This window comes from Cercospora beticola, chromosome 2 (genome assembly GCF_033473495.1).
Source record: "Cercospora beticola chromosome 2, complete sequence".
Lineage (NCBI taxonomy): Eukaryota > Fungi > Ascomycota > Dothideomycetes > Mycosphaerellales > Mycosphaerellaceae > Cercospora > Cercospora beticola.
Window position 1 is genome coordinate 205,853 of NC_088936.1, and position 25,090 is coordinate 230,942.

A 25,090-nucleotide genomic window follows, 5' to 3' on the forward strand; every position below is an offset into this window, starting at 1 on the left:
TCGGTGCATCAATGACCGAGATCGAGATCCTTCACGTACAAGTCGTCCGCTTGAAGTGCATCGAGAATTGCATGCACATCTTGAAGGTCTTGCGAGGGTATCATTTGTGCCAACTAGCAATGCTTATTTCATCAGAAGCGTTCTTCGTCGCGACCGGCGTCGATACAGTCCTAGCGACACACAAGCAAGCAGCGCAAGAGCTGCCAGTCCGACAACGAGCAAGGGCCGATCGACGAGCCAAAGCACAACTGCGACATCGTCTTCGTGCCACGTGCCACCAGGGCTGTGACCGAAGAAAGTGTACTCTTCCGAGTAGAACTCCAATGGCAGGACGCGAACAATGTCTAGCGACATGACATCAGTATCCGTATCGTGGACGTGAAGATTGAGCTTTATGCAAGCATGAGACTCACCAGCATCAGTTCCCTTCGCCCCTCCTGCAGACCACCACTCCTTCACCATGTCACTCGCAAACTGTGGCCCAGTACTCCAAAAGATAGTCACATACGGAAACACCAACCACCTATTCCTCGGCATCAATCTCTTCACCATTCTTTCCATCAACGGATGTTTCGCTCGACTGGCCATCAAGTCATTGTTAAGCCCCAAGGGTGTAGCCTTCGGCAGCCATGCAGGCCACCTCAGCAAAGGCGTCAGGGGTCGCCGACAGGCGATGTCCAAATCCATATAGATACCTCCGAAGTGGTAGAGGATGAAGTATTTGATAGCATCGACGCGTTGGATGGGGTAGCGGTAGGAGTCGTACGTCGGGAGGAACCAGGGGTAATGCGTTTCGAGCAGGGCGCGGGAGGCGGAGGCGTTCCAGGTTGTGATGGTGAAGTTTGGGTTGTGAAATTGGCAGAGCTCAGGAGCTTTTGAGCCCATGGAGGGAATGAGGGTGCGGTCAGTATGGGTTTCGTAGAGGTTCTCGAAGAATATGAAGTGGATCGCAGGCGGAATGTCGTAGTCGGGGGATGGGGATGGAGGGTAGGAAGTATAGTCGTATTGCAACTTTTGCCGGTCGGCAGTCGATTGCTGCAGTGCTGTGGTGTACTCAAAGGGGAAGTCGTTGAATGAGATGGATGAAGAGCCAAGGAAGTGGTCGAAAGATATCTGTTTGACGGCCAGATGGAGGAGATACACCAGATAGAGAATCGGTACGGCTTTGAAAATGAGTGACAAACGTCGGGACTCCATGATGCGAGAGTGCAATTCACCTTCAACAGGCGAAGATCTGGTCAGTGAGAGAACATTGCAATAGAAGCCTGCGAGACATTGTGCTCATAACCATACATCGTATTGCGCCTTTGCGGGAGAACAGCCCGTGGTTGCCCCATGAATAGACTTCTGCTTCGCGTAAGGGGCGCGCAGAGATCGTTTGATCACCGTTGTTACAACCATCCAAGCTCAAGTACCGCGTCAGGTGCAAAGCTCTCATTGGGGTTGGTGTCTACAAAGATCCAAGGATATGATCAGAGCTTTACGATCGAAAGTGTGCCGCACCATCCAAAGTCAACGTCGCCGTTTCCAAGCCGGCGCTCGAGCCACGACATGACTGCGTTAATGGCAAATGTGTATGAGCCTTAGTAACCATCGAAGCCATGAAGGTCTGGACGACGACGCGTGTACATCTGGTAGTATACTTTTAGCGATGCTGGCACGAATCTCCCGCAAAGAGCCTGTGCGTACAGCATTGCCAGCCATAATGGATGCTTCTGACGGGAGATGAGGCAGACATTGGTGGGAAACAGCCGCATTGACTCCGTCGTATGTGTTGGTTATTCCAGGCACAGACCACGAAGCCTGAGGTTCGAAGCCGTTTAGCTAAGATGTCTGCCAAGAAGACTGTAATCTATTCCGGGGTCTTGTATTGATGTCCTCTAGTCTCGGCACCGCGTGAAACTATGTAGGGTAGTTGACAGAAGCATTGCACGGCAGATGAAGAAAAGTCGGGTGAACCGGTCCGTGCTGAGAGACAGATCTTGTACATTCGAGGCTTGCTTTTGATTGACCAACACATTGTCTCAAGAAGCGCCTGGGGCGGCGATGACGACTGATATTCTGGTGTTCTGATGCTATGCTCGATTGTGGCGTCGAACCATTTGGAGTCTCAGTGTGGGAGGCTGCACCCTAGGGCAAGGGTTGCCAAGACGATCTTTGTGGAGACCGCGTGGCATGGCGCAGTCTAGCGTTACTCGTGTTGCGAAACAAGCGATCGGCCTCATCACGTCGTCTTCGGCATAGAATGTCACCTCGTCTGCCATGTGGTGCAGACGTCGTTGACTGCGGATGCGATTGGGTGTATGGATCAGGCCACGCTTTCATGGGTTTGAAGCTTGGCGTGCTTGCGTCTCCAGACTCGCTAGACACTGCTTCGACTCCTATCTGAGGCTGAGTGTTCTTTTTTTAGCTATGCACTCCGTCGTGTTGTATCTGTGGTCGCGTGCTGTCCAGGTGCAGAGTTCGGCGCTGAGCCTCATTGTGGTGCGCTCTCGCCGACTTCGAGAGAACGATCTGTGGGGCTTGGAATTATCCAGCTTAAGCACGGTTGGTCTGTGGAGATTTCGGGGTTGGGCACTGTCGTTCCAAGATCCCACCGATATACAGACACACACGCTACTACCATGGAGTCGGGGTTAGAGAGGAGCACTTTCCTCAGAACACTTTCCAAGACCCCGATTGACTCCGCATGCTACCCGTGACATCCGCATTCATTAGCGCGAGATCCGCCGATTGCGAATGCGAGCACAGTCGGCATTGCACAATCCTAGGAAAGAGATTGCTTGTTATTTGTCTAAACCTAACACGCTGATTTCTTCGTCTATATCGAGCAGGCTGCGTTGCGGGCCGTGTTTCTTTTCCAATTCTATAAATATATTCTGGTCGCCGCTTCTTCGGCGCAGTGGTTCTCCTCTCAGTAAGCAGGAAACCTGGCTGTCTGGCGTCTGGAAGTCTTCAAGCGTACCTGGTTGCTGTCGACTTTGGACAGTGCGTTGGGCGGGCCAGGCGTGCATTGTGGATGGCGTGCAGTCGCTGCTCCGATCTCCTGTGACGTCGACTTTCGCAATGGTCGGCGCCGCAAAACGAGCCTTGGCGTGCGGCCTGAGGCAGCAAGCTGGTACATATCGATCTTCAAAATCGCGCCTCCTTCATCCAACACATCCATCAGACCGATGCGAGCCGCAACGCCAAATCTTCCAGCATTACACCCGCTGACTTTGGCGTTTGACGGCACAGAAGTCCTTGGCCCGACGTACCATGACACTCATGCTTTCACCAGAGTACCAATGGAGTGTGGTATAGTGCTGTAAGGTCCCTCACCTTCACCCATATGCAGGTCAACCGACGACCACTCTCCTGCTCTCAAAAGCCATTCTTCAGTAGGCCGAGTGAGATCACATCCTCCGAACAGATGCGGCCAGAAAATGTTGATGAACCCTGGCAGAACGTCAGACAAAACGAAGTTCTTCAAGCTGCGGATCTAGAAGCAAACTCACTCTGCCAGAACCCAACAAGATATCCACGTTGAAACGGCGTCTTAACATGTTCATAGACAATCCACTTGCCTCCAGGCTTCAAGTAAGGATACAAACTCCGAATAACATGTTCCGGCTCCGGAATGCTGCAGATACATTGCACCGTAATAATCGTATCGATACTCTCCTTCTGCAGATCCCCTTTGTCGCCCAACTCCTCCGCTCCGCACGACAAGATCTCGTACACAGAATCCAATCCATTTCGAACTGCATTCTGCTTCAACTCGGCATGCATACCAGGATTCGGCTCGACTCCGTAGATCTTCGTAATACTGGGGTTTGACGCTTTAGCGAACATATAAAGCCATTGACCAGATCCGGGACCAATGTCGAGACAGACTCCAGATGCGGCTTGCCGAAGGAGAGGCAGGACATGAGCTTCGGCATCTTGGCGTGAGCGAGGGCCGAACCAGCGCCAGAAGGTGGCGAAATGATGGGTCTCGAAACTGGAGAGGCTGAAGAAGGGTTTGAGATTGCCTGACTTGAGGAGCTCGGTGATCGTCCGTGGGAGGAAGGAGATGGAGTAGGACAGGAGCAGAAGCGGGCGAAGCAAGAGGAATGGGCTTGTTTGTTGTTGAGGGGTCGACATCTTGATCTAAGGAGATTTCGCAACGATGATTCGTCTCAAAAAGGTAACCCTTGATTTGATGACTTGCCGTTCGCCATGGTATTTATCTAATATGCAGGTGCGGCGTAGTGAACAGGCCGAGATCGGCGTAACTCACTACGCCGAACATGGGATCTACACTCAGGCGCAGAAACGCAGCTTGATAGCTTGCTACACTGGCAGCATACGAGTCCGCCCAGCAATCTTTCGTTCCACTTGATTCAACAATTGCTGTTACGACGTTGCGCCACTACCTCACTCTCAAGCCACAGCCACCTGCGCTTGCTCCTCACGAATAGCCTTCAACATCTCTGGATACCATTTCTCCCCAACATCAGGATGACTCTTGACCCTGTTCGCCAACGTTGCCTCTCCCAAATGCTTCCACTTTCCCTTCAAAAACGTCATCTCAATATTCTGATCTACCACTTGCCCCTCCTTCTCCAAAATTTCCTTCTTGAGATTCTTCACACTTTCCGGAACCGACATTGATTCGAATTGTGCATCATAGCTCACGCCCTGGAAGAAAGGTATCGAGAACCGAGCGCCGGAGCCTTCTTCTGGGGAGAGTACTCGGTGTGTGGTGCTTGTACAGACGCCGTCTGTCATTGCTTCGAGGCCTTGACCGATAGCTACGACGAGGGTGCCGCGGATTGGAGGAACGTCTGTTGACATGTTAGTGAAGGGTCACTTAGACCAACATGCGAGGCACGTAATACCGATCCATTGTCCTTTGCTATTCTGTGCTTGCAGACCTTTATGATCCGAAGCTTGGAGCAGGTATGACGATAGCATGGAATCTTTGTGAGCTATTCAATCCAGTTAGCATTCGTCGTTGTTTCCTCCTTCGAACAAAAGCCAAGAACATACGTCCTACACCCTGCCCTCTTCCTGTTCCATGATCAGGATACTTGACGATCTTCAATTTATGCTGCCTATCACACCAGTCAGCGCAATCACATCCGCATGCTAGATCATCGCAGACATACTGATTCTCATCGAAGAATTGATCGAATGCAGTAGCATGCAGCCCAAGGCACTCCGCAATCAGCCGCGTGAAGACCATGCTGATCTCGCTCAGTCTCTCCATATACGTCTCAAAGACCTCACGAAAGTCCGGGAGCATGTCTGGATCCGGCCACTGGTTTGGCCCAAACAAATTGTAGTACAATGGTTCGGTGTCTTTTCTCAGCTCGTGTGGCGTACTAAGATCCAGCTGTTCTCGCCAGTCCGCAGCTTTGGCAGTCGTTTCCATTCCGAGCTATAGCCAGTCAGATATCACCGGCGATGTGAACATTTACTACGTGCATACTCTTGAATATCCCAAGAAACTTGGCTGGTTCTTCATCTCGATGCGGAGTTTCTCTTGCTCCGACAAGTCGAAGAATTGGATTCCCTCCTTACACACGCGGTCGAAGAATGCCTGATCTATCCCAGTGTTGTTGATGTACAAGAACCCCACACTTAGGACTGCCTCGCGAAGCTTTGCGAGAAATGCTGGCTTTGTCTTGGCGTCTCTTGCCTCGCCGAGGTCAAGGATTGGGATATTTGTGAAACCTGCTGCCATGTTGAAATATTTGATCGGAGATAACAGTGATTCTTTCACAGGCTCGATCGTGTTCAGGTATCTGGGCAAGCTCGGATGCTTTGAGCGATTTATAAGCGTAAGTCCGATCGGAGAGAGGCCAGGGTTCGGTGCGGCGTAAGCACGCCCTGTCCGATACTACATTGGGCAGAAAGCCAAGTCATTCTTACTTCTGAAGCTCGGCTGATATCGAACATGGAGGTCTGTAGACTCAGACAGGCTGCTCGTCTAACCATTGCCAGAACCCAAACTCGGTCTCCCACGTATCAAGTGGAAGCATTGTGTCCAGGAGTGGCAATCTGTCTTGAGCTGGGACAGGCTGCTCTGAATCAATGGCGCGCGCAGGAGAGCTGAGGTCGGGAATGATCTGGTTCAGTAATCGTTGGATACTTGACGCAGCACGGAACAACAGGTCGTAGTTTGGCTCTCCTTGAGCTACAAACCCGCCACCTTGTATTTCTCGAATGATGACGCAGAGATCTGGGACGGCACGTTTACCCAAGGGTCTTACCAAGGTACCACGTCTGACGCGCAGAAGCGACAGCGCGATCAGTCCCGCTGCTCTGAGGCCGAAGTTGGACACCTTCCAGATCAGACTCGTTCCCGAGTTGACAACACGATCCCGCAAGATGACAGCATCTACAACGAGAGACAGTATCTCTTCCGACACTCCCTGGATTTCCGGTCCATCGCGTCGCGCACCACCGTATAAAAGAAAAAGGATCTGTAGGTACTGGAGGCGGCAATCGAGCACCAAGTCCAACTCGTAGGGCGTATGTCGATCATGCAGTGGCAGAGTATCAGTAATCTTGAAATGCCCAGGAAGACGGCTCCAGAGGCTGATGGCTTGAGTTATCAAAGTGCTGGAGCGCGGTTAGTACTTGCTTGAGAGAGAGGGGTATCTCGTTGCACTTACTCAATAGCTTGACTTCTATTGGGGCAATTCGGACGTCTCAGAAGCTCCAGAGCCTCCTCTTTCAGCAGCGCGCAGATGGCCATCCATCTTATGGCGCTGGAATTGTCCAGTGCGGCATCCTGGGCTAGAGGCAAGTCAGATAACGTGTAGCGACCAGATTCCACGAATTCTTCAGGCACACTGCGCGTGCTGCCAACAGGACCGCAGGGTAATTGGAAGCAGCAGAAATTCCTGTTGAGGCGTGGCGGTCGCCCGGTGAACACTGCATTGTGTTTGTCTGCTCCGTATGTCACTGCGAAAATGGCTCGCCTGAGATCTGCTAGCCAGCCAGGAACCTTTAGACCAGCAAGAACTTCCTCGTTCAAGCCCAGGAATAACAGTGAACTAATGACATCACCTAATTTTCGCCATGAGTCGAAATCTAAAAGAATCAGTGAGTCGACACAGTTGCTTTCCACGCGGAAGAACCTACTTTGATCACCTCTGACCATAGTATATAAGATCCAGGTCTCGAACTGACATATCAGTAGTAGATCGTTCGCACAATCACGTGAGAGCGCTGCTTCCAGGCAGCGCTCAGCGCACGAAAGAAAGTCTTGCTGCAGTTTTCGACGAGCCTTGCGGTCGTTGTAAAGAATAGGAAAATGATGGATGTCGATCACAGCACGGCCAGCTGCGATCAGCAGTAACAGAATGCCTTCCCAGCGGAGAATCGCAAAGACTTCATGCGTAAAGCAGCCAAAATCAAGCGGGAATTCATTGGTCAAAGGGGCTGAAGACAATTTGTGCAAATGTGCACACAGATCAGATGCGGATTCCTGCCAAGTTGAGATTGCCTGCAGTGTAAGATCTATGGCAGTAGGAAGTAATGGGGCCGCAAGAGTCATGCTGGTGCCTTTTGCCAACCAGAAATGGATGAGACCAGAGACAGCCTTGTGATCAATGTCATGAAGCAGGTGCTCGATAACTGTCACGCATTCAGCAGCGGGAGGCGCATTGATAGGAGAAGGAACTGCTACTTGTTGCTGGCTCAATGTGCTGACTGGGTCCTCTCCAGATTCGCGGCCCAACTCGTCAAAGATGGTCGCATGGCTCGAAGCGCCAATGAAGCCAGCATACCGTTGCTGCTGCTCCTCCGGCTCTGGATCGTCTGCGACTGGCAAGGAGACGCTGGGTAGTGTGTCTGATTCGGCAGTCGTTCGGACTTGGCCGCTATCTGACGCCTCGGGTTGGCGCTTCCTCTTGAATGGCCGATCTCGATAATGACAATCGGCTTGTTTTCCTCTGCGTACACAGCGAGCGCAAGGAGGTCTGCCATGGTCACATGATTGTTTCGAGAGTCGGCAAGGCTCGCAGGCTGCGTATCGGTGCGGACGCTGAGCTGGCTGGCGCATCGAGAGGGCGATACCTGCATTGATGTATTCTACCGTGCAGCTTGGGTCGTAGTAGATGCCAGCACAAGCTCTGGTAGGTATTCAGTCTGGGAGTGTTGAGCCCTTTGCTGATGAGAAGAACGGCGAGAAGAGGGCTCTCTCCGAGCGCTTGCGGAGAAAGAACAGAAGGTTTCACTTCGCCGCGGGCGCTCGGCAGCTGCCGCCGGGAGTAACGACTTGTGGCCACTACCACTACTGCTGGTCACTCGACAGCTTCAAGACTTCATCCGATGTTTTCTCATCTCTCTTTACTTCACATCCCCACGTTCTGATGGCGGAGTGCCGAACAACGATCTCTACAGACCAGCTTCCCTCAGAGCACCAATCTGGTAGGCGTACCATCTTCAAGCTCTCGACGCGGAACACTCGACCGCCGGACTGCATTGGGAATCTTCAACGTGTGCCTGAAGCGAGCTGATGAAGCGAGGGGATGCAAGAAGCTATTTTTATCGACCCAACAGTCATATCTAATGCTTGATTCTCAACATGCAGCTCTCCGCGGGAACCAAGCTTTTTGGAATTTCGCTTCGACATCTTCACACGTAACGAGACGCGGTGGATGAAGTGTTGCATTGAAGGGCTTCCCCACTCCTCTCAGCCTTCCGCTTCGCAGTGACTTGGTGCATCGATACAGAAGGAAGCGCTTAGCAAAGGCAGAGGTGCCCGGCTCCAGCGGCAAGCATGAAATCCTGCCAATTGGGCAGAGCAGGAGGATCGAAAATATTGATTTCGCAGCCGTGCACCCCGGCACGCACGCATGAGATGCCAGTCAAGCCAGCTCGTGGTATGGTGAGCTCATGCCTAGATCTTAAAGACATGCGCAATGCACGTAACTGATCAGCAGGCGTGTCCCATGTGCAGATGCAGTGCGAACCACCGCATTGGTACAGGGCCCTTGGATCCAAGAGTCTACAGTACCTTGATCACAGCACCCCACGTAGCCGTACTCCCGTCAGATATTGCACGGTGCTACCCACGACCGGCATGCGGCACTATCGAGCAGCTTGATATGCGGCTGAGGCAATATGACCTGCAACCTGCACCAAGGAATTTCGCAAACCAACGATGTGTCGACCTCGACCGGAAAAACCTATTGACTTTCTGTAAGAATTGGCGACCTTGATCCGACATCTCAGTCGGGTCCGGCTCTGCAACGCCCTTCAAAATTTTTAAACGGGTTTCTCTGCATGCGCTCTCATGTGTGCTACAGGATTGATCCTTTGCTTCGCCTCAAGCCCCACTGCCGGCCAAGAAAAGCTAAGAGCTCATCCTAAGCTACGAGCGCACCTTTGGCTAACATTTCTTCGCCATGCCCCACTGTGTCCACAATCAGCACCCTTCTACAGCTGATCAGTCTCAGCCTTGACAATGAAAGCTCAGCTCCGGCTTGACCGCCTTGATGTTCGCAACGCGCAAGGTGCTGCACCTGCAAGTTCGGAGAATTAGAGCTAGAAAAGGAAGGACGTCGGGACTCATGTCCCACCGCATGATGACCTGACCGAATGCCCATGCGAAATCCTTCCTCTCTATGCGGGCGATGTGCACGAGAAGTCCAGAACTGCCGCTCATGTGCTCCTAGGCCGCAATCGCGCCCCCAATTGCCTAATCATGGATGCTGACAGGAACAAATCCAAAGCGGTGGCAGGTGCCTGTCCCAAGCAGTATCCCAGAATGCCTCAAGCCTTTTCCCACTCGACCAGCTCCCTCTAGACCTCGCGCCGTCTGTCGTGATCGCAGCGACATCCTGCCGCGTTCACTGCTTGCTGATAACAATTTTCGGCTTCCCCATACTCCGCGAACTTGAGGCCGATCTACATCTCGCTTTGCATGTGGCTCACTTTAGCTCCGGACTACGCTTAATGCAGTATAATGTACTGCCATGGTCTGAGCTGATCATCGTCGCCAAGCAGCCGCGCTCTCGTTGTGCGCCACTCCACTGGATCCGTCTGTCGAAAAGATGCGCTTTTACCAGCGAGCCGTGCTCGCTGCCGCCATTGCCGTTCCTAGGACCGGTCTGCACCTCGCATACCTACATCTCATACGCTTCCTTCGCAGAGGGCTTAGAATCCTGCGGCGCGACGTTTTGTACAAGTAGCAGCAGATAGGAACGTGGATGCCACGTTGTTTGTAGATCACGGCTCTCCCTTTCCCATCTACTGTCGCTGTAATGTATACACTAATTCTTACCTGCTGGCTCCTGCTCTCGACAGCAATCGCCGCGCCACCACCTTCATACAGACCACCATCAACCTATCCGCCCCAGAAATGGATTCCTGGGCCAACCAACGGAACTGATGCACTCGCACGCAAAGGCTGGCAAAATCTGCAGAGATATGTGAAGCACAACGTCACAAACAACACATGCTCTCTCAAGACCGCCTACCGACGCAAGGAGTGGGACACGCTCCGACCACACGAAAAGCGAGCATATATCCAGGCTGTCAAATGTCTCCAGAGCAAGCCTGCACTCAGTGGCGATCTTGCTCCAGGTGCCAAGAGCCGATATGATGACTTCACTGCCACTCACGTCAATCAGACCTTGAGGATTCATAGCACAGTTTGTCTCGACTCTTGCATAAGCTACTAGCCTTGACACTGATCAGCAATGGTAGGGCAACTTCTTGACTTGGCATCGATATTTCGTCTGGACATATGAGAAAGCCTTGCGTGAGGAGTGTGGATACCGCGGCTATCAACCTTATATAAACTGGGCACGCCTGTCGAATTCTGTCATCAACGCTCCAATCTTCGATGGCTCTGATACATCTCTTGGCGGAAATGGTGTTTTCGAACCCGCCAAGATCCCAATTGTATTCTCGAACGAAACCACTCCCGTCACTGGTATCAACCCAGCTGGAGGCGGTGGCTGCGTCACCAAAGGCCCCTTCAAAGACATGAGCGTCACCCTCGGTCCTGTCGGTCTTGCCGGCTACGACCCCACATTCATCACACCCAATCCTCAGACAAATGGCCTAGGCTACAATCCTCGTTGCCTGCGCCGCGACCTGTCTGTGGAAGCCGTCTCTGGCGCCTCTGATCACAATGTCACGACGCTTTTGGCCAACTCTCCTGATATTGCGACTTTCCAAAACGTCCTTCAAGGACCGTTTGCGCTCTCTCCTCCTCGGCCATTCTATGGCGCACATGCTGCAGGGCACTATACCGTCGGCGGCGATCCTGGTGGAGATTTCTACACCTCGCCTGGAGACCCGTGGTTCTATTTACATCATGCACAAGTTGATCGAGTGTACTGGATCTGGCAGAACCTGCATCTGTTCGATGAGGGCGAGAAGTGGAAGGAGATTGCGGGGACTTTGACATTCTTGAATTTCCCACCTAGTCGTGAGGCCAGACTAGATGATCGTTTTGACCTGGGTGTCAATGATGGTTTTCAAGGGATGACGATTGAAGAGGGTCTGTTTACGTTGGATGGAGAGAGATATTGTTATGTTTATGAGTAACGTTGTTCTTCTTGCAGTCCAATGGAGGATTCTGGCACTTCTTTGCTAGGATCTTAGACCTGATGACCAAAGTCATGTAGAAGGAACAGTACATGATGACTTATGAGCAGCTGGGCAGTAATGAAGGTCTTGAGACGCTCAATGATCCACATCTGGCATTAGATAGTGTTTGAAGCTCGAATAATCTCGAATAGTCCAATCTCGGAATCGATCTTATCCTCATCCCGCGTCTTGCTCAAAAAGTCTTGCGCTGTATCATCTCTGCTACGAAGTATGAATTGGGCTTGGACGTGTAAACAAGCTTCTCTGCCCAGCTGTGTCTTGTTCGATCAGCTACGATCGAGCTTCTGACTACAGTATGTGCTTCGATCGTCGTGCAGGCTAACGGAGGTAGAGCCGGCCTTTCAGGTCACCTTGGGGGGCCCCAAGCAGTCTCAACACGTCTTTCGAAGCTCTGATACTAGTTTAGGCTATTGGCACTAATGCCGACGCACTTTCATACTTTGCCGCACAATGACATTCACCGTTCAAGATCTACATGTCACGCTCTGTAAACGGAAATTCCACACCACACGCTACTTCAGTTTCCTCAATCACTTTTGACGTTGATGAAAGCTTTACATGCTATGACACCTTTTTTTTCGGTCACTCCATAAAAGCGGTTGACAGGTCAACATGTATACGACCGGAGTCTCCGATTCACTTGGCAATGTTGGCATGCGGGTTACTCAGCTTGTGGCACACTAGGTCACACGTAAGGAGTATACTATCGAGGCCCATCCTACACAATGCATCGTCGACAGAACTAGCAAGACAGATGAAGCTCACCGATTAGCCTTCCCTGATGGCTTTGCTTCTGGCTGGACTGAGACCGCGTGAGTAGGCAAATGCAGCCGACGCAATCCTACGATGATGAAGAGGCGTTGTGGTTGCGATGTGGTCGAAGCCCATACAGCCACCGACCCGCACAGCAGTGATGATGAGGGCGTCCTTTCGCTGGATTTCTATGTCATATATGCTTGTTCTGCAGTAGGCCGGCCATAAGACATGGAAATTGCTGTGAATAAACAGATGCTTCGTTGCGATCCTTTGCAGTAGCGCAGCTAAGTTAGGCCGCGCTTTCTGGGCATTAATTCCCTCACCTTGTCAACAGGCTCAGAGTATACCACATGGTGATACCTTGACCTTTTCCGTTGTGTCAACGAGTCTGCCATCGCGACGTCTGAACGTTCGGGCATTCCGAACATGAGATTATCGGTAGCATGTTGGTATGCAATCAGATGCGATGGCAGCTGTGTGGCACAAAGCCCGCAGGAAGCCACCATACAACGATTGGCTCCTGCTACATCGTGGTCTTGCAGCTGCATATATGCTAATAGAGTTTTGACGAACCATCTGAATTTCTGGTAGCCACTACTGCAATCGTTCCATCCTTGCCAGCACATAGACAATCCTATCGGACCTTCCGTATGTTCTCTGTTGCTCTTACCAGTTACCACACGCTTCCAAAGAGCCGCTTCGATTTCCTGCAGGACAATGAAACTTTCACGCTGAGAACACGAAGCTCTTCTCCAGGCACTAACCATATTTGGGTGCTGCGCAGTCTTCATCCAGTAGAGATCTGCGGTTTCCAGAAGCCACTCGCTAGGAGACATGTCAACGCACTTCCGCACGAGCTATCCTGAGCGCCTGCATATTCTCCTTCGAGCAGTGATCTACCCCTCTGAGGCGGTTTTTGCCAGGACGTACGCCAAGTCCTACCACCAGCGCAACACTCAGCATTGGTGCATAATGGTGAGGAAGTGGTATATAAGCGCAGTCGACTTGCAGTGATCATGGCATCAAATAGCGACAGCAAAACACTTCCGCTTTGAAATCAGCGTCTCTTCGATCAACATGAAGTTCTCACACGCACTTACAGCTCTTGCGCTCGCATCCGGAGTCGTGGCCGATTGCCCTCCAGAACAACGTATCGATGCACTGAAGTACATTGTCAGAGCATTCAATGCGGTCGGCCTCGAGTCGGTGCAATTGATCAATGGCATGCCACTTGCACCACAATGCGACGCATTCCTGTAGGCATCATGCGAACGAATCGTCATTCGAGAAACCCTGACATCTGACAATTTTCTTTCAGATTTATCAACGGCCTCCCCGGAATCTCCCCAGCCTTTGACTCAACAACAGTCAAAGCCTTTTCTCAAACCGTTCGACAAGCCTTCGGATACGTGGAAGGCAGATATTCCGCCGCAGACAACGGCACAGCGACTCTTGATGCGATTGTGGTAAGTCGATCTCACAAACACCACTCCCATATTCCTCAAAACACGCGATACTGACTTGATTTGAACAGACCCTCGGAGTCCTCCAAGTCCTACAAGCCCCAGTCCGAACACGAATCGTCGTCCCTGCAGAATTCGACCCAGAGACTTGCCTCATCACATCTCTGCCGACGTATATCATGCTTCCGACAGATATTGCAGGAAACACGATCAATCCTCCGAGAATTCCTAAGATTTTGGGGATTGATAGATTGCCTGGTTTCAAGCCGATTTTGCAGTTGCTGGTTCCTGCTATTGGCGATATCTTTAATGTGTTGAATTAGGATTGCACGTAAGATTATGGATGGGAGGTAACCTGCAGAACCATTGCATGTTGCGAAGCATGTTTGTTGGCGGTGTGATGCTAGATGTTGATCAGCGGCTTGGGCAGCGCGCGCCTATTTCAGACAGCATATGTAGATAATCATGATCATTTATCTCAACAAATCAAAGATCTTCCTAAGCCATTGGCACTGCGTGAGTTTCCGTGCAAACTCTTAAGACAATGCCAGTAGGCTGTATCTGGAAAGTCCTTTCCAGATATGGTTAACGCTATAACATGTAGGACGACGTCACGTTTCTGGCCCAAGCATGCGCGGCACACCGTCTTCGACTTTGCTCAGCAGACTCAAAGTCGCCTTAAACACACTCTTGTACGAAATCATCGCACAATGTCTTCGCAAAATGCTTTCGAGCCTGTCCAGGAGTGGATTTTCGTCGAAACCGAACCAAAGAGTGCACCCTCGCAAGGTGACAAGAAGCTAGCTCATCGGAAGAGGATTCGCGCCCAGGCGGCCAAAGTCAGCTCCAATGCCCGGCTCGAAACGATTCGCAAACGCGTCCCAAAACGTACAACGCAGCCGGTCGAGCACGTTTTTCAAGTTGCGTTGTCGGGAGGATCAGGCCAGAGGAGACAACTCCGACCTCTCGCATCAGCATGCGAGGAACGCGAAAGCGAGGTACTCGCTGCACAATATCGAGGTGGGTGTGGTTGCGTCAGTACCCAAAGAAATGCCGAAGGAGGATCGGGACTAATGCAATCCTGATTGTGAACCGGTTCAGATCGAGAGACCTCAATGGCTGTGCATGCTCATACTCTTTTGAGAGGCCCGATTCCTGTTGCACAAGCAAATGCTGCCATTCTGTCGCAATTCCTCAGTCGTTTCAAGTCCGGCGGGCCGGCTGAACGTCCTTGGATTGAGCTCGTCATGGCCAGAGCAGTGTCTTCGTCAACTCCCTCGCTCATAAGTACAGCTCTGCAAGCGAATGCTAGCGCACTTTGCGCGAACGATCTGCAGCATCCTGAAATATCCCAACATGCCACCAAGCTTTACTTGTTCGTTATCGAGCGGTTGCAAGCGTTACTGAGAGGCCCCAGCTGGAGCGACACTTTATTTGCACACTTGCATGATCATATCCTTTTACGATGTACGTTCACTTGCAGTGATGAGTACTGGCTTCTTCGTCTGACTATCCCAAAGCGCATTGCTGGCCGGGATCCTGCTGCTAGTCATGCCCACGTTCGAGGCGTTGCACGCCTCATACAAGCGAAAGGACCCCAAAGTTTCATTTCTGGTATCGAGCACCAGACATTTCGGTATTACAGGATCAACATTGTAAGTCTTCCGGGATGTCCGCCAATCAAGTCAACGCGCTGAGACCGCCGTAGTTCATGATCGGTGTCGCTGATCGTACGCCTTGCTTTCTAGCGGAGGCAGACTGGAGAAATATTCCGTTCTCAGGAGATGGTCCGCCCAAGACAATACTGGACATGCTCCTCGACTCGCTGACTGAAATTCCGGGGGTGCTGGCTGCAGCAGAAAATCTGTCGAAAGGCGGACTGAGTCGATATGTTCTCGTTCAAAAAGCCTTTGAACTGGCATATAGGGTCAGATGCTTGATCTGGGACCTGGAGAAATGGAAAAACCTCCATATTTGGACCTATCCCGCAATCGCCCAAGAACCCGACCTGAGGAAGTTGGATCTCCTTGCTTTGTGCAAGCTCATCACTGAGTTGCATCCTTACGACGCCAGACTAGGAGAAGCTCTCAGCTGCTATACTGGCGCACAGCTGATCCTTGCTCGTGTAGCCCAGCGATTAGGCGAGAGGAGTTTCCTCATGAGGACTGCCCTTCGTCCGCCCCACACACTTCATGAACTGGTTTCTGCAATTGTCCTGGTTTCCAAAGCGCAGATAACCGCGGAAGACTCAAACCTGATCAGTTTGATCGTCACGACTTTCCCATTGAAAGTCGCCCAAGGCACGACCGAGTTGCAGGATCCGGAACTCCACAAGGCAATTCGAGATTTGCTGGATCAGGTTGCTGCTGAGTTTTCTCGCAGATATAATTTGAAGTACACCACGTCGAGCCAGGCATAGAGCACACTAGTGCCGTAAACCAAGTCTGAGACACTGCGATATTTCGTAAAAGCGGACGAATGCTGAGTCATGGTCCCGTTACAGGTAGCCATCGGATGGAGATTTCATGGCATTCCAGGCACGTGTTATCAATGGGAACATGCGAATCGTTCGCTTTCGATTTCATTGCCTGCTCCAGTGTCGTGAATGGGCGTGGAGACAGTGGAGTGTTCAAGTCGACAATCATAGCGCCTCCTCATTGCGTCCACAGTGCGAGACCCAATGAGGCCGCCAAATAAAGACCACTTCCTTCCATGCTGTTTGACGAGTTCAAGCAATTTCTCGTCCTCGGCTTTCGTCCAGGGATTGCGGCTACAACGAACGGAGCCACTAACACGTGGACGAACATGGTCGTATTGACTTTCCACCGACTTGTATGAGCGGTTCATCGCATTTGCAATTTCAGACCAGGACTTGGAATCCTTTTCGCGCAGCCGGATCAACGTGGCGGTCTCTGTATCGGTCCAGCGCTTAAGTATAGTACTGGGGGCGTTCTCTGCCAGTGACCTGTAATAGACCATGTTTTGGAGGCCTCCGACTTTCCGTTGCACGTGGCTCGCAATCTCGCGCCATTTGAGGCCTTTCTGTTTGAGTGCCAGAATTTGTTTGTATTGGCCATCAGTCAAGGGTCGAGGGCGCTCTTTCAAGGGCGAAGTGCCACGTGCTTTGCCGGATGCGAATAGGTCGCGCCATCTAGTGTTCACCTTGTGCCGTGAGTAAGAGCCTAACTCGCTGGCGATTGTAGTGAATGTTGCTGCTTCTGCCCTCCTTCGAATGATGTGAGCATCCTCTTCAGCCGTAAATTTACTTGGCCGTGGGAATTTTTTTCTCTTCACCTCGCCTTCGTGGCCATGCAATAGGACCAATCTTCTATACCTAGCATTAACGGCATACTCAGACCTTCCAAGCTCAGCGCCTATGGCTCTGTAGAACGCGCCTTCTTTGCGACGCCGCAGTATCTGTTGATCTTCAGCGGGAGAGTAAAACCGGTAGATCTGAGCTGATTGAGACTCTTCATCAGGTCCCGATCGTTGCTTTTCCGTTCCGAGTATGTTGACGGAGGGGACTTTTCTTGCCTCCAAAGTCGCGAAGCGGCGGCAAAGTGGCAACGGACCGGGATGCCAGACGGGACGGGCATGACCGATGCCGAGATTTCGGAATAGCGGGAACCATCTCACGCAGGCGTGCAGCATTCTCTGTTGCAGCAGCAATGCTGAGCCCAAGACATCGGGCAATGCGGTATGTGATGTGAGTTGCGAAGGTCGGAAGGAGGTGGAGGCGCGAGAAGAACTGCAAATGCACGTCCAGAACTCCCGAAATGACATCCTTGCTTAGCGCGGGTCTCGCCGCGTCGGACTTCACGCGACTTCCAACGTGAGTTCCATCTCCTCCATTTCACATGGCAGACGGGCCAATACAGCAGTCTGGATACGGTGTTGCGGACTTGAGAGGGCATCCCCATGTACAGCTCCTTGCGACTAGTGGGAAGTGGCGCAGTAGGGTGCCGTAATGCTTGGGTGCAATGCCTCCTGGTCTTTCACCCGCTTGCCAAGTCGAGAAGTATCCGGTGTCCGTCTATAGCACGCTGGTACGGCCACGCTCAAGAAGAGGCTATGGAAGCCGAGACTGTGAAGTCAGTATCTCGAGGGCCCAGAAGGTGGTTCACTCAAGAAGAGGATGACTACATCTTACACGAGCGAAAGCGTGGCACTCTTTTTGCCAGCATCGCGCATCGCCTGGGCCGTGACAGACACTCAGTGGCTAAACGCTTTCGTTGGACATCTCGCCTGCGCGGATCGCATAGCCCTCCCAGCAAAGGTCGAGTGTTTTCTTCCTCAGAAGATGAGGTTATCATTCGCATGATGAACCACGGCCGAAGCGTGAGCGACATCGCCGCGAAGCTTTCAGCGACCTCGAAGAAGACAATCGAGCAGGTACACGCTCGTCTGCATCGACTCCGAGAAGCTGGTCTGGTTAAACTTGCTCGCCAGCGCGAGTTCCATCCGCCACTCACTAAGTCTGACATCGACCGAATCTGCGCTGACAGGGAAGCTGGCCTGACTTGGCGAGAGATTGGTGTCAAGGAGGGTCGCAACGGCGTGGCCCTGTCGAATGATAGAGCGCTGAGATCGCATCTCAGTCGTCAGTCCGCAGGCTCTGCTTCCGCGCCTTGGAGTGCTGCCGAGATTCAGCAGATGAAGCACTTGCGAGATGAACAAGGTCTCAAGTGGAAACAGATCGCATCGATCTTGGGTCGCACTGTACGCGAGCTATGGTATCGCTATGGTAAACATTGTTCCAAAGCCCAAATCACAAAGCCTCACTCGCATAAATCAGGGCTACGACGTGCATGGAGTGCAGAAGATGACGCGACGCTTTTGAGTCTCGTCAAGAAATATGGCATACGCTGGAGGACCATCCAGGCGTTTATGAGCGATCGATCCACAAGCAGTCTCAAATGGCGCTATGCGCGTTATCTTGTTCGGAAGATCGAGTCTAGCAATGATAGTGCAGAACACAGTGGCAGCCCGCCACGCGACGTGAAGCGTGAAGACTGAGTTCGGCCAGCCGAAATGCAACTCACGTCGGCTGCTCGTCTTCGCGCGGCTTCCCGTCACGTCTGCGCCGTTCGAGCGTCGGCAAGCCTCCTCTCGTGGAGTGCACTTGCGGCAACGCGACTTTCTGCTCCAGTTGCGCCTTCCGACTCGAACGTTGATGCGACTTCGATCACTAGCGCCTGCAACGGCTTTGCGCTGCAACTTTGCAAGCACGCACTTCAACAACACCCCACCACTAATACACATTTGCATCTCCCAATCGTTTCTCGCAAGTGGTCCGCCGATGCCAGCAAGACAGCGCGCACCGCAGGCAAGACATCTGCCGACGAGGAGACTGCCAGTCGGAACGCCCGAAGTCACAACAGAGCGACCCCTGTCTCGTAGCAGTGGGCGCTCCTCGAAGAACACCGCGGAAACATCCAACCTGCACGAGTCGACTCGGACACGATCCTCCTACACGACAATGTCTACGTCCGACATGGCCCTTGCCCAGGCAAAGCTTCGTCGCCAGCAGGAGCGCATCCAACAAGCCGAAGCTGCCTTGTACAATCCACCGCCAGCAGAAAAGGTCGAGAAGCCTCGATACGACCCATCACGCAGCAAGGCAAAGCTCGTCTGGAAGCCGGTCGACCTCAGCGATCGCGTAGAGCAGCGCACGCGCGGCAGCGAGAGCAGCGTGGAAGTTCGCATCAACAAGTACAGCGCGCCTTCCCGGGAGACCTCGCTCTCGCGTTCCATGTCAAGTGCATCTCAGCAAACGACAAATACCAGCCATGTGGACTTGCGCGAGACTTCAGCGCTCGATGACGGGTCTGGATTTCAGCTCATGACTCGACATGGCCCTCGAGCGATGAAGGCCACTACTGAGGTCAACACGTATGGTGACAGACCCGAAATCGAAAAGCAGAAGACAGTTGAGGCGGCCTACGACAAGAAAGAAATTCTCGATGTCTTCCGGCAGGAGCTGCCTCCTCCCGATTTCCTTGCTACCACCCCCGGCATGAGCAATGGCTACGTCCAGTTTGTACAGCACCCAAACGGTGATGTGGCTGCGCATATGTGGTCTTTGTCCAACTACGCGTGGGACAACATCGGTCATTTCAGCAACATCCGCAAGCGAACAGAAGGTCAGCTGGGTGGTGACCGTCTGAAGGGGGAGACAGCGTACCAGAAACTTCAACAGCACACTCTTGCATACTTTAGAGTCCTCGCCAAGCAACGCGAAGCTTCGGTGACGGGCGCGCCTTTTGGTCAGGACAATATCAAATCGGCACTTCATGAACCTCTGCAGCCGGCGTCTCCTGAGCGAGAAAGCGACAGCATTGCATCAAGATATGCACCTCAACCGTCTCTCGAGCATGCCGAATCAGAGTTCGCTCATGCGAACCCGCGCGTCTACCCGGTTTCTGAACAACCAAAAGTGCATCCCATGGCTCTTGCCTCGAGGCAAGAAGATCCGTTCAGCAACAGCACAGCCGATACCTTCACCACTTTCGGTCGGCAGTCGAGCTATGGCAATCTGAGACCGACTGCTTCGAGCATTCATCAAGTATGCTACAGCGGAATACAAGCATTACGCACGTAAAGCTGACTTGTCGCAGATACCAACGGGTCAAGAACGACGCCATGACACAGGTCCAGGTCAGCCTTTTGTCCCATTGCAGCACCTTACTGCATACTGACAAGTTCACAGAATCCACACCGACTCGCGAAGCTCTACGCGACCAATTGCACAAGACTGTCGACATCGCGGTGAAACGCAGTCTCAGCCAAGCCAACCTCGCGCGAACTGTTCTTCACGATCCTATGCGAAAAGCCGAGCGGGACGATCAATCCCATAGCTCCAGCCCGCCGGCTTTCCCTATCAATAACGTGAGTGCCATGTCCTTCATTACGGAACGAACATATACTATAGCTGATCTGAATCAGTTGTGCTGGAACTGGCAAGATTCTCAGATGCGTTCTGGTGGTGATGTCCACATTCCCACCGATCGCAAGACCAGCGTTCTTACCATTGGGAGTGTTCCCGACGTGGATGTCGAGCCCTTTATGACGCCAAAGCCGCAAGAGGTCCACCGTCCGCAACCCGTCGTGCCGCTAAAGCCGATCGCAAAGCCTGCAAAGAAGAGCTACGACGACGAGCTTCGCGACTGGTGGACGGGTGGTACCAAGTTTGCCCGTCAAGAGGAACTTTTCCATACTGTGATGAACAGCACGCCCAAGTCATCACGCGCCAGCTTCTCTGCCGGCGCAACAAGCAGTCGACGTAACACATCTGCTTCCAACACTTCTTCGGATATCAGCGAGACCAACACGCGCATCCTCATTCCGGTGTACGAGAACCTCGCTTCGTACGTTCAAGGACCTATCGAGCAGCGCCGCGACTACTGGTGTCAGTGGTCACAGCCACCGGAGTGGTGCATCGATCGCGGACCAAATGGCAACAAGTCCTTCTTTGATGACAGCTGGGGCCAGCCGCCAGCTCGGGTTGGTCGTGATCCGAGGTACCGTCGTGATCGTGGTGATCTTCAGTTCGGAGGTCTTTCGCCAATGTCTCAGAAGACGATCGGCAGTCCTGGCATGCACTCGATGGGAATGGGAATGAGTCGCTTCGCTTATGGAAGATACTAGGAGATCGGTGGTCGAAGGGATAGTAAGTCTGAGGCGGTGGCCTTGACGCATCGGCAAGGAAACTGCACGAGTGACGCGGAGCAATGAGATCTGCATCAACACTTTGATGGCGAGCGACATGGCGGTCTTGCTGCGATGCGAGCACATTTTACAGAAGCACAACATGAAGGAGTGAGCATGCAGTCGATAATGCAATCAGCATGGGACAAGATATCCAGCCCGAATTGACTTTTCTGTGCTATGCACCATCTGCCACTTCTCACAGGCATACTTTCTAATTCCACCAGCGCCTTTCACTGCCAGCTCTAGGTCCAGACATCCCATCCTCAACCCATATCAGAGCTCTAATACGCACAAACATTATCCCTCGACGGCACCGAATACGTCGCAGTCAAATCCGAAGTCGTTCCCTCTGCGAATCCGCAAGTCGTACTCTGTCCCTCTCCTCTTGAGCATCCGTATTCGTTTTCTCCTTCAGAAATGTAGATCGTGGCATTGTTCCTTGCAGAGTTCCGATAGACGTAGTATTCTTCGACTTCGAGCGTGAAGGCTTCGGGAGAGAATTTGTTGTTGCTAGTGGAAGATGGGAGTACGCGGGCATAGTAGGCTGGACTCAAGCCGTCATCGTCGCAGGATGTCCAGCAGGTGGGTGGGGTGCAGCCGGTCCTGTTGACAAGAAGCGAAGGGTTAGGTTGGGATGAGGCTAGACGAGGAATTGGGTGGGGGTTTGAGGTGGAGGATACGCACCAAGTTATGTTACAAGTTCGTGGGTAGGAACCGCCTTGTTCGAAGACTGCGTCTGGGTTGTTGATTGTGAAGGTCACGGTGTGGCACTCGGTGGGAGAGTAGGTGGAGGTTGTGGTGAAGGGGATGAGGCGGAAGTAGAGGGCTTGGGTGGAGGTTGCGAGGAGGGTGGTGAGGAGGGCGGTGGTGGGTTTGAGAGAGAGCATTTTTGGTTGTGGTGAGTTGGTAAAGTGGATGAGAAGTGTATGTAGTGACTCGTGCTTGATGTTCTGTAACGGCAGAATTGAAATAGTATCAGAGTACTTATAATATGAGCTGTACAGACTCTTGTTGGGATGTGAACCGACTGCTCACATTCGCGCCTTCCTTGCTGCAGCATGCTGTTCCCTTTTCGGCCTTGCCAAGGGAGAAGGCGTAGCACTTGTTCCCTTTTCAGTGTCTGTCAGTGATGGCCAAGGAACTGATCTTCCTCAATGTGGCGAGAAGAAGAGACTTTCACGAACATCGTTGCACGAGCGCTTGCTTCGAGTCGTACAGATGAGGTCGACAAGTGGGTCTAATTCCTTGTAGCCGCAAAAGTGCCGATGTACGAATCTATCTTTGGAAGTTCGTTATAGCCGATTTTGGCTCTGTTCGCACGATGCCGATGTGTTGCATTGGTGCATACACAGATGCAGTCCACCCCAAGCGGCAGCCAGTGGCTGCTCTCAACAGCGGCGAAGACAATCTGGCATTTACGGCTGCCGTCGCAGATGTGACAGTGTGGAAATACGGATATGTTCAAGCCAGCCTTTTTGGAATGCTACTGTGCGCTCGACAAGGGCGTGGTCGCGACTGCCACTTTTGGCTCTTGTTATGTGCTTGAGCAAGAGATTCAAATCTGATTGCATATTTAGGTGTATTCCTCACGAAAAGTCGCGAGAACAAGTCACGCAATGGACGCCGATGCTCCCAGTCACACTTCGAAAGGCACTTGTACTTGCAGTGACTGCGTTCCGTTTCGCCATCTAAGACTGGATCTGAGAAAGGCTTGCTGGTTACAGACTCATTGTCCTCACGTTCCAGCAATAAGTCACCCCTCGAAACCCTCATCGACCTCGATGCACATCTCTCAACCCTGTACGGCTTGCAGATCGTATGACGGCCAGGCTACTGCTCATCCCATCCAGGGCCTTGAGGATCGATATTGGTATACGCTGCGTCAAAGAGTTCGCTATCGGAAGCGTAGTTCTCCTCATCATATGGGTCTTGATCGGTGATCAAAGCTTTGAGCGTATAATGTGGGTATACTTGCGGTTCTTCACCTTGTAACATGAGCATAAGATGTCCACCGTGGTTGATGAGCTCTTCATCATCACCTTCAACTGCGGCGGGTATGAGAAAGTCTCGCCAGACCATCTGGATCAGCGTATAATGCGAGTATGGAGCCAGGTAGTCTGCAATATTTTCCAGCAATGCTGCCGTGTCGGACTCATACCCAGCAGTCTCCATAATTGCCAGCGGCTCTATGACATTCGGGAGGGTCCTAGGCTTGCCGGAATGTCGGTAAAAATTTCAAGCCAGTGTCGGAATTGGAGAAGACTAATGGAAGACTCTTGAGCTGGTTCGAGAATTGGAGTGAAGTGTTCGTCCCATCCATCTCGATCGAGGCCTTTTGGGCGCCGAATTTCGGCTCTACAGGCTGCTGCGGCAATTGGACTTGCTTCTGCGAGTGCTCTGAGCCTGTCGCGGATTCTGACAACATTGCATCCGAGACCGTTCGCGTCACGATGCCGCTCGAAGACGTCTTTCACCCCACTAAGGGACTTACAAACGTTGCCCAGCGGAAGGTTGTGGATGGTCTGGCGATACTTGGCAGGCCCGTGAGTGCGCCACATGAAGTTGTGCATACGCAGCAAGAATATGTCGAGGAACTTGCTGTCGCTGAGCAGCCACTGGTACCCTCCACGATCTGCATGATCCCACATATTATCCAGGTACCTGGCCGCGATGACGACGGTCTCAATGCATGGAAAGAGCGTGGTGCCATAGCATTGCTGCATTTCGGCGAAGATTTCTTTTCCCTGCTGCTGCTGCTGCTGCTGCTGCTGCTGCTGTGCAAGTTCGGGCCACTCGTCAACGCCTGGTAGTATCTTCTTATGCTTCAGTAGCTTCACACCCGCCTTGTAGCAGACTTCTAAGTCAATTATCAGCTGCGCTTCATGTCGAGTGATGTGGCCCGCCTCTTCTGCCAACTGGAAGCATCTTGCCGTTTCGTGCAGCCGGTGGCACTTTTCGAAGATATCGAGGCGTTCGCTGAGATCGAGTTCAATCAGCTTGGTGGAAGACGTCCGTATTGGCTCCTTATAGTGTTCCGGCCAGTCCTGAAAAAGTACGTTCCCGTTGGAGTCAAGGCCAACCCACACGACGCCAGGGCCGCTCCACGCCCTGCGCCGATGCGGATTGTCATTGATGTCGTGCCAATTCAACTCAGAGACTTCGATATGGTTCTTCCTCGCATACGCGTAGCCTCTGATACTCCAATGCGAGAAGCGATCTTTCTGAAGAAGGTCAGCACCGACGATGGACCTTAGCGTCTTCTGATGAAATACCTTGAGGGCTTCTTGCGCTCTTTGTTCCTCCTCGATACGTCTCAATACATCATTGTCGTCGCCGAATGCCATTTGCCCGCCTAGGGAATTCTGCTCCTCTTCCGTGTCTCCTTCGCTCTTGAATCGCTGCAGGGGCTCAATGATTGGGTCTTGGGTATCTCGTTTGCTGAGCGCGACAAACGTGGTGTAATGAGTGGGGTAGTGATTGAGTTGATGTACTGCGCTGGGTCGGCGAGTTTGAGGAGGCAGAGAAGATGGCGAAAGTTGAATAAACATATGTGGAAAGCA

General features: G+C 52.3%; 13 protein-coding genes across 13 annotated transcripts; 6 read left to right on the forward strand and 7 right to left on the reverse strand.

Annotated features, from left to right (window-relative positions):
- Positions 1-8: 8 nt before the first annotated feature.
- On the reverse strand, positions 9-1,197 carry RHO25_002231 (uncharacterized protein; the record flags this gene model as incomplete). The annotated part of the gene is made up of 3 exons (XM_023594896.1): positions 9-113; positions 181-344; positions 414-1,197. The coding sequence occupies 3 exons, from the start codon at positions 1,195-1,197 to the stop codon at positions 9-11; spliced, it is 1,053 nt and encodes a 350-aa protein (XP_023460127.1).
- Positions 1,198-3,497: 2,300 nt separating this feature from the next.
- Positions 3,498-4,125, reverse strand: RHO25_002232 (uncharacterized protein; the record flags this gene model as incomplete). Its single annotated transcript, XM_065602203.1, has 1 exon — positions 3,498-4,125. A coding segment is annotated over one exon (628 nt), but the record flags the coding sequence as incomplete, so codon positions are not given.
- A 279-nt stretch (positions 4,126-4,404) lies between these two features.
- On the reverse strand, positions 4,405-5,710 carry RHO25_002233 (uncharacterized protein; the record flags this gene model as incomplete). The annotated part of the gene is made up of 5 exons (XM_023594895.1): positions 4,405-4,808; positions 4,863-4,952; positions 5,014-5,078; positions 5,133-5,404; positions 5,456-5,710. 5 exons carry the CDS (start codon positions 5,708-5,710, stop codon positions 4,405-4,407), a joined length of 1,086 nt encoding a protein of 361 aa, XP_023460128.1.
- Positions 5,711-5,939: 229 nt separating this feature from the next.
- Positions 5,940-8,058, reverse strand: RHO25_002234 (uncharacterized protein; the record flags this gene model as incomplete). Its single annotated transcript, XM_023594894.1, has 4 exons — positions 5,940-6,591; positions 6,645-7,065; positions 7,117-7,800; positions 7,866-8,058. 4 exons carry the CDS (start codon positions 8,056-8,058, stop codon positions 5,940-5,942), a joined length of 1,950 nt encoding a protein of 649 aa, XP_023459040.1.
- Positions 8,059-10,244: 2,186 nt separating this feature from the next.
- On the forward strand, positions 10,245-11,538 carry RHO25_002235 (uncharacterized protein; the record flags this gene model as incomplete). The annotated part of the gene is made up of 2 exons (XM_023594893.2): positions 10,245-10,634; positions 10,690-11,538. The coding sequence occupies 2 exons, from the start codon at positions 10,245-10,247 to the stop codon at positions 11,536-11,538; spliced, it is 1,239 nt and encodes a 412-aa protein (XP_023460129.1).
- A 1,896-nt stretch (positions 11,539-13,434) lies between these two features.
- RHO25_002236 (uncharacterized protein) lies at positions 13,435-14,143 on the forward strand (the record flags this gene model as incomplete). The annotated part of the gene is made up of 3 exons (XM_023594892.1): positions 13,435-13,613; positions 13,676-13,823; positions 13,892-14,143. 3 exons carry the CDS (start codon positions 13,435-13,437, stop codon positions 14,141-14,143), a joined length of 579 nt encoding a protein of 192 aa, XP_023459081.1.
- Positions 14,144-14,530: 387 nt separating this feature from the next.
- Positions 14,531-15,479, forward strand: RHO25_002237 (uncharacterized protein; the record flags this gene model as incomplete). The annotated part of the gene is made up of 3 exons (XM_065602204.1): positions 14,531-14,840; positions 14,967-15,195; positions 15,341-15,479. The coding sequence occupies 3 exons, from the start codon at positions 14,531-14,533 to the stop codon at positions 15,477-15,479; spliced, it is 678 nt and encodes a 225-aa protein (XP_065458276.1).
- Positions 15,480-15,531: 52 nt separating this feature from the next.
- RHO25_002238 (uncharacterized protein) lies at positions 15,532-16,239 on the forward strand (the record flags this gene model as incomplete). The annotated part of the gene is made up of 1 exon (XM_023594890.1): positions 15,532-16,239. The coding sequence occupies one exon, from the start codon at positions 15,532-15,534 to the stop codon at positions 16,237-16,239; it is 708 nt and encodes a 235-aa protein (XP_023459077.1).
- Positions 16,240-17,891: 1,652 nt separating this feature from the next.
- RHO25_002239 (uncharacterized protein) lies at positions 17,892-18,836 on the forward strand (the record flags this gene model as incomplete). Its single annotated transcript, XM_065602205.1, has 1 exon — positions 17,892-18,836. One exon carries the CDS (start codon positions 17,892-17,894, stop codon positions 18,834-18,836), a length of 945 nt encoding a protein of 314 aa, XP_065458277.1.
- A 463-nt stretch (positions 18,837-19,299) lies between these two features.
- On the forward strand, positions 19,300-21,467 carry RHO25_002240 (uncharacterized protein; the record flags this gene model as incomplete). Its single annotated transcript, XM_023594889.2, has 4 exons — positions 19,300-20,385; positions 20,438-20,477; positions 20,530-20,708; positions 20,766-21,467. The coding sequence occupies 4 exons, from the start codon at positions 19,300-19,302 to the stop codon at positions 21,465-21,467; spliced, it is 2,007 nt and encodes a 668-aa protein (XP_023459076.2).
- Positions 21,468-21,811: 344 nt separating this feature from the next.
- RHO25_002241 (uncharacterized protein) lies at positions 21,812-22,417 on the reverse strand (the record flags this gene model as incomplete). The annotated part of the gene is made up of 2 exons (XM_023594888.2): positions 21,812-22,133; positions 22,215-22,417. 2 exons carry the CDS (start codon positions 22,415-22,417, stop codon positions 21,812-21,814), a joined length of 525 nt encoding a protein of 174 aa, XP_023459079.1.
- A 943-nt stretch (positions 22,418-23,360) lies between these two features.
- RHO25_002242 (uncharacterized protein) lies at positions 23,361-23,702 on the reverse strand (the record flags this gene model as incomplete). Its single annotated transcript, XM_023594887.1, has 1 exon — positions 23,361-23,702. The coding sequence occupies one exon, from the start codon at positions 23,700-23,702 to the stop codon at positions 23,361-23,363; it is 342 nt and encodes a 113-aa protein (XP_023459078.1).
- A 34-nt stretch (positions 23,703-23,736) lies between these two features.
- On the reverse strand, positions 23,737-25,078 carry RHO25_002243 (uncharacterized protein; the record flags this gene model as incomplete). Its single annotated transcript, XM_023594886.1, has 2 exons — positions 23,737-23,933; positions 24,022-25,078. The coding sequence occupies 2 exons, from the start codon at positions 25,076-25,078 to the stop codon at positions 23,737-23,739; spliced, it is 1,254 nt and encodes a 417-aa protein (XP_023459073.1).
- Positions 25,079-25,090: the final 12 nt, after the last annotated feature.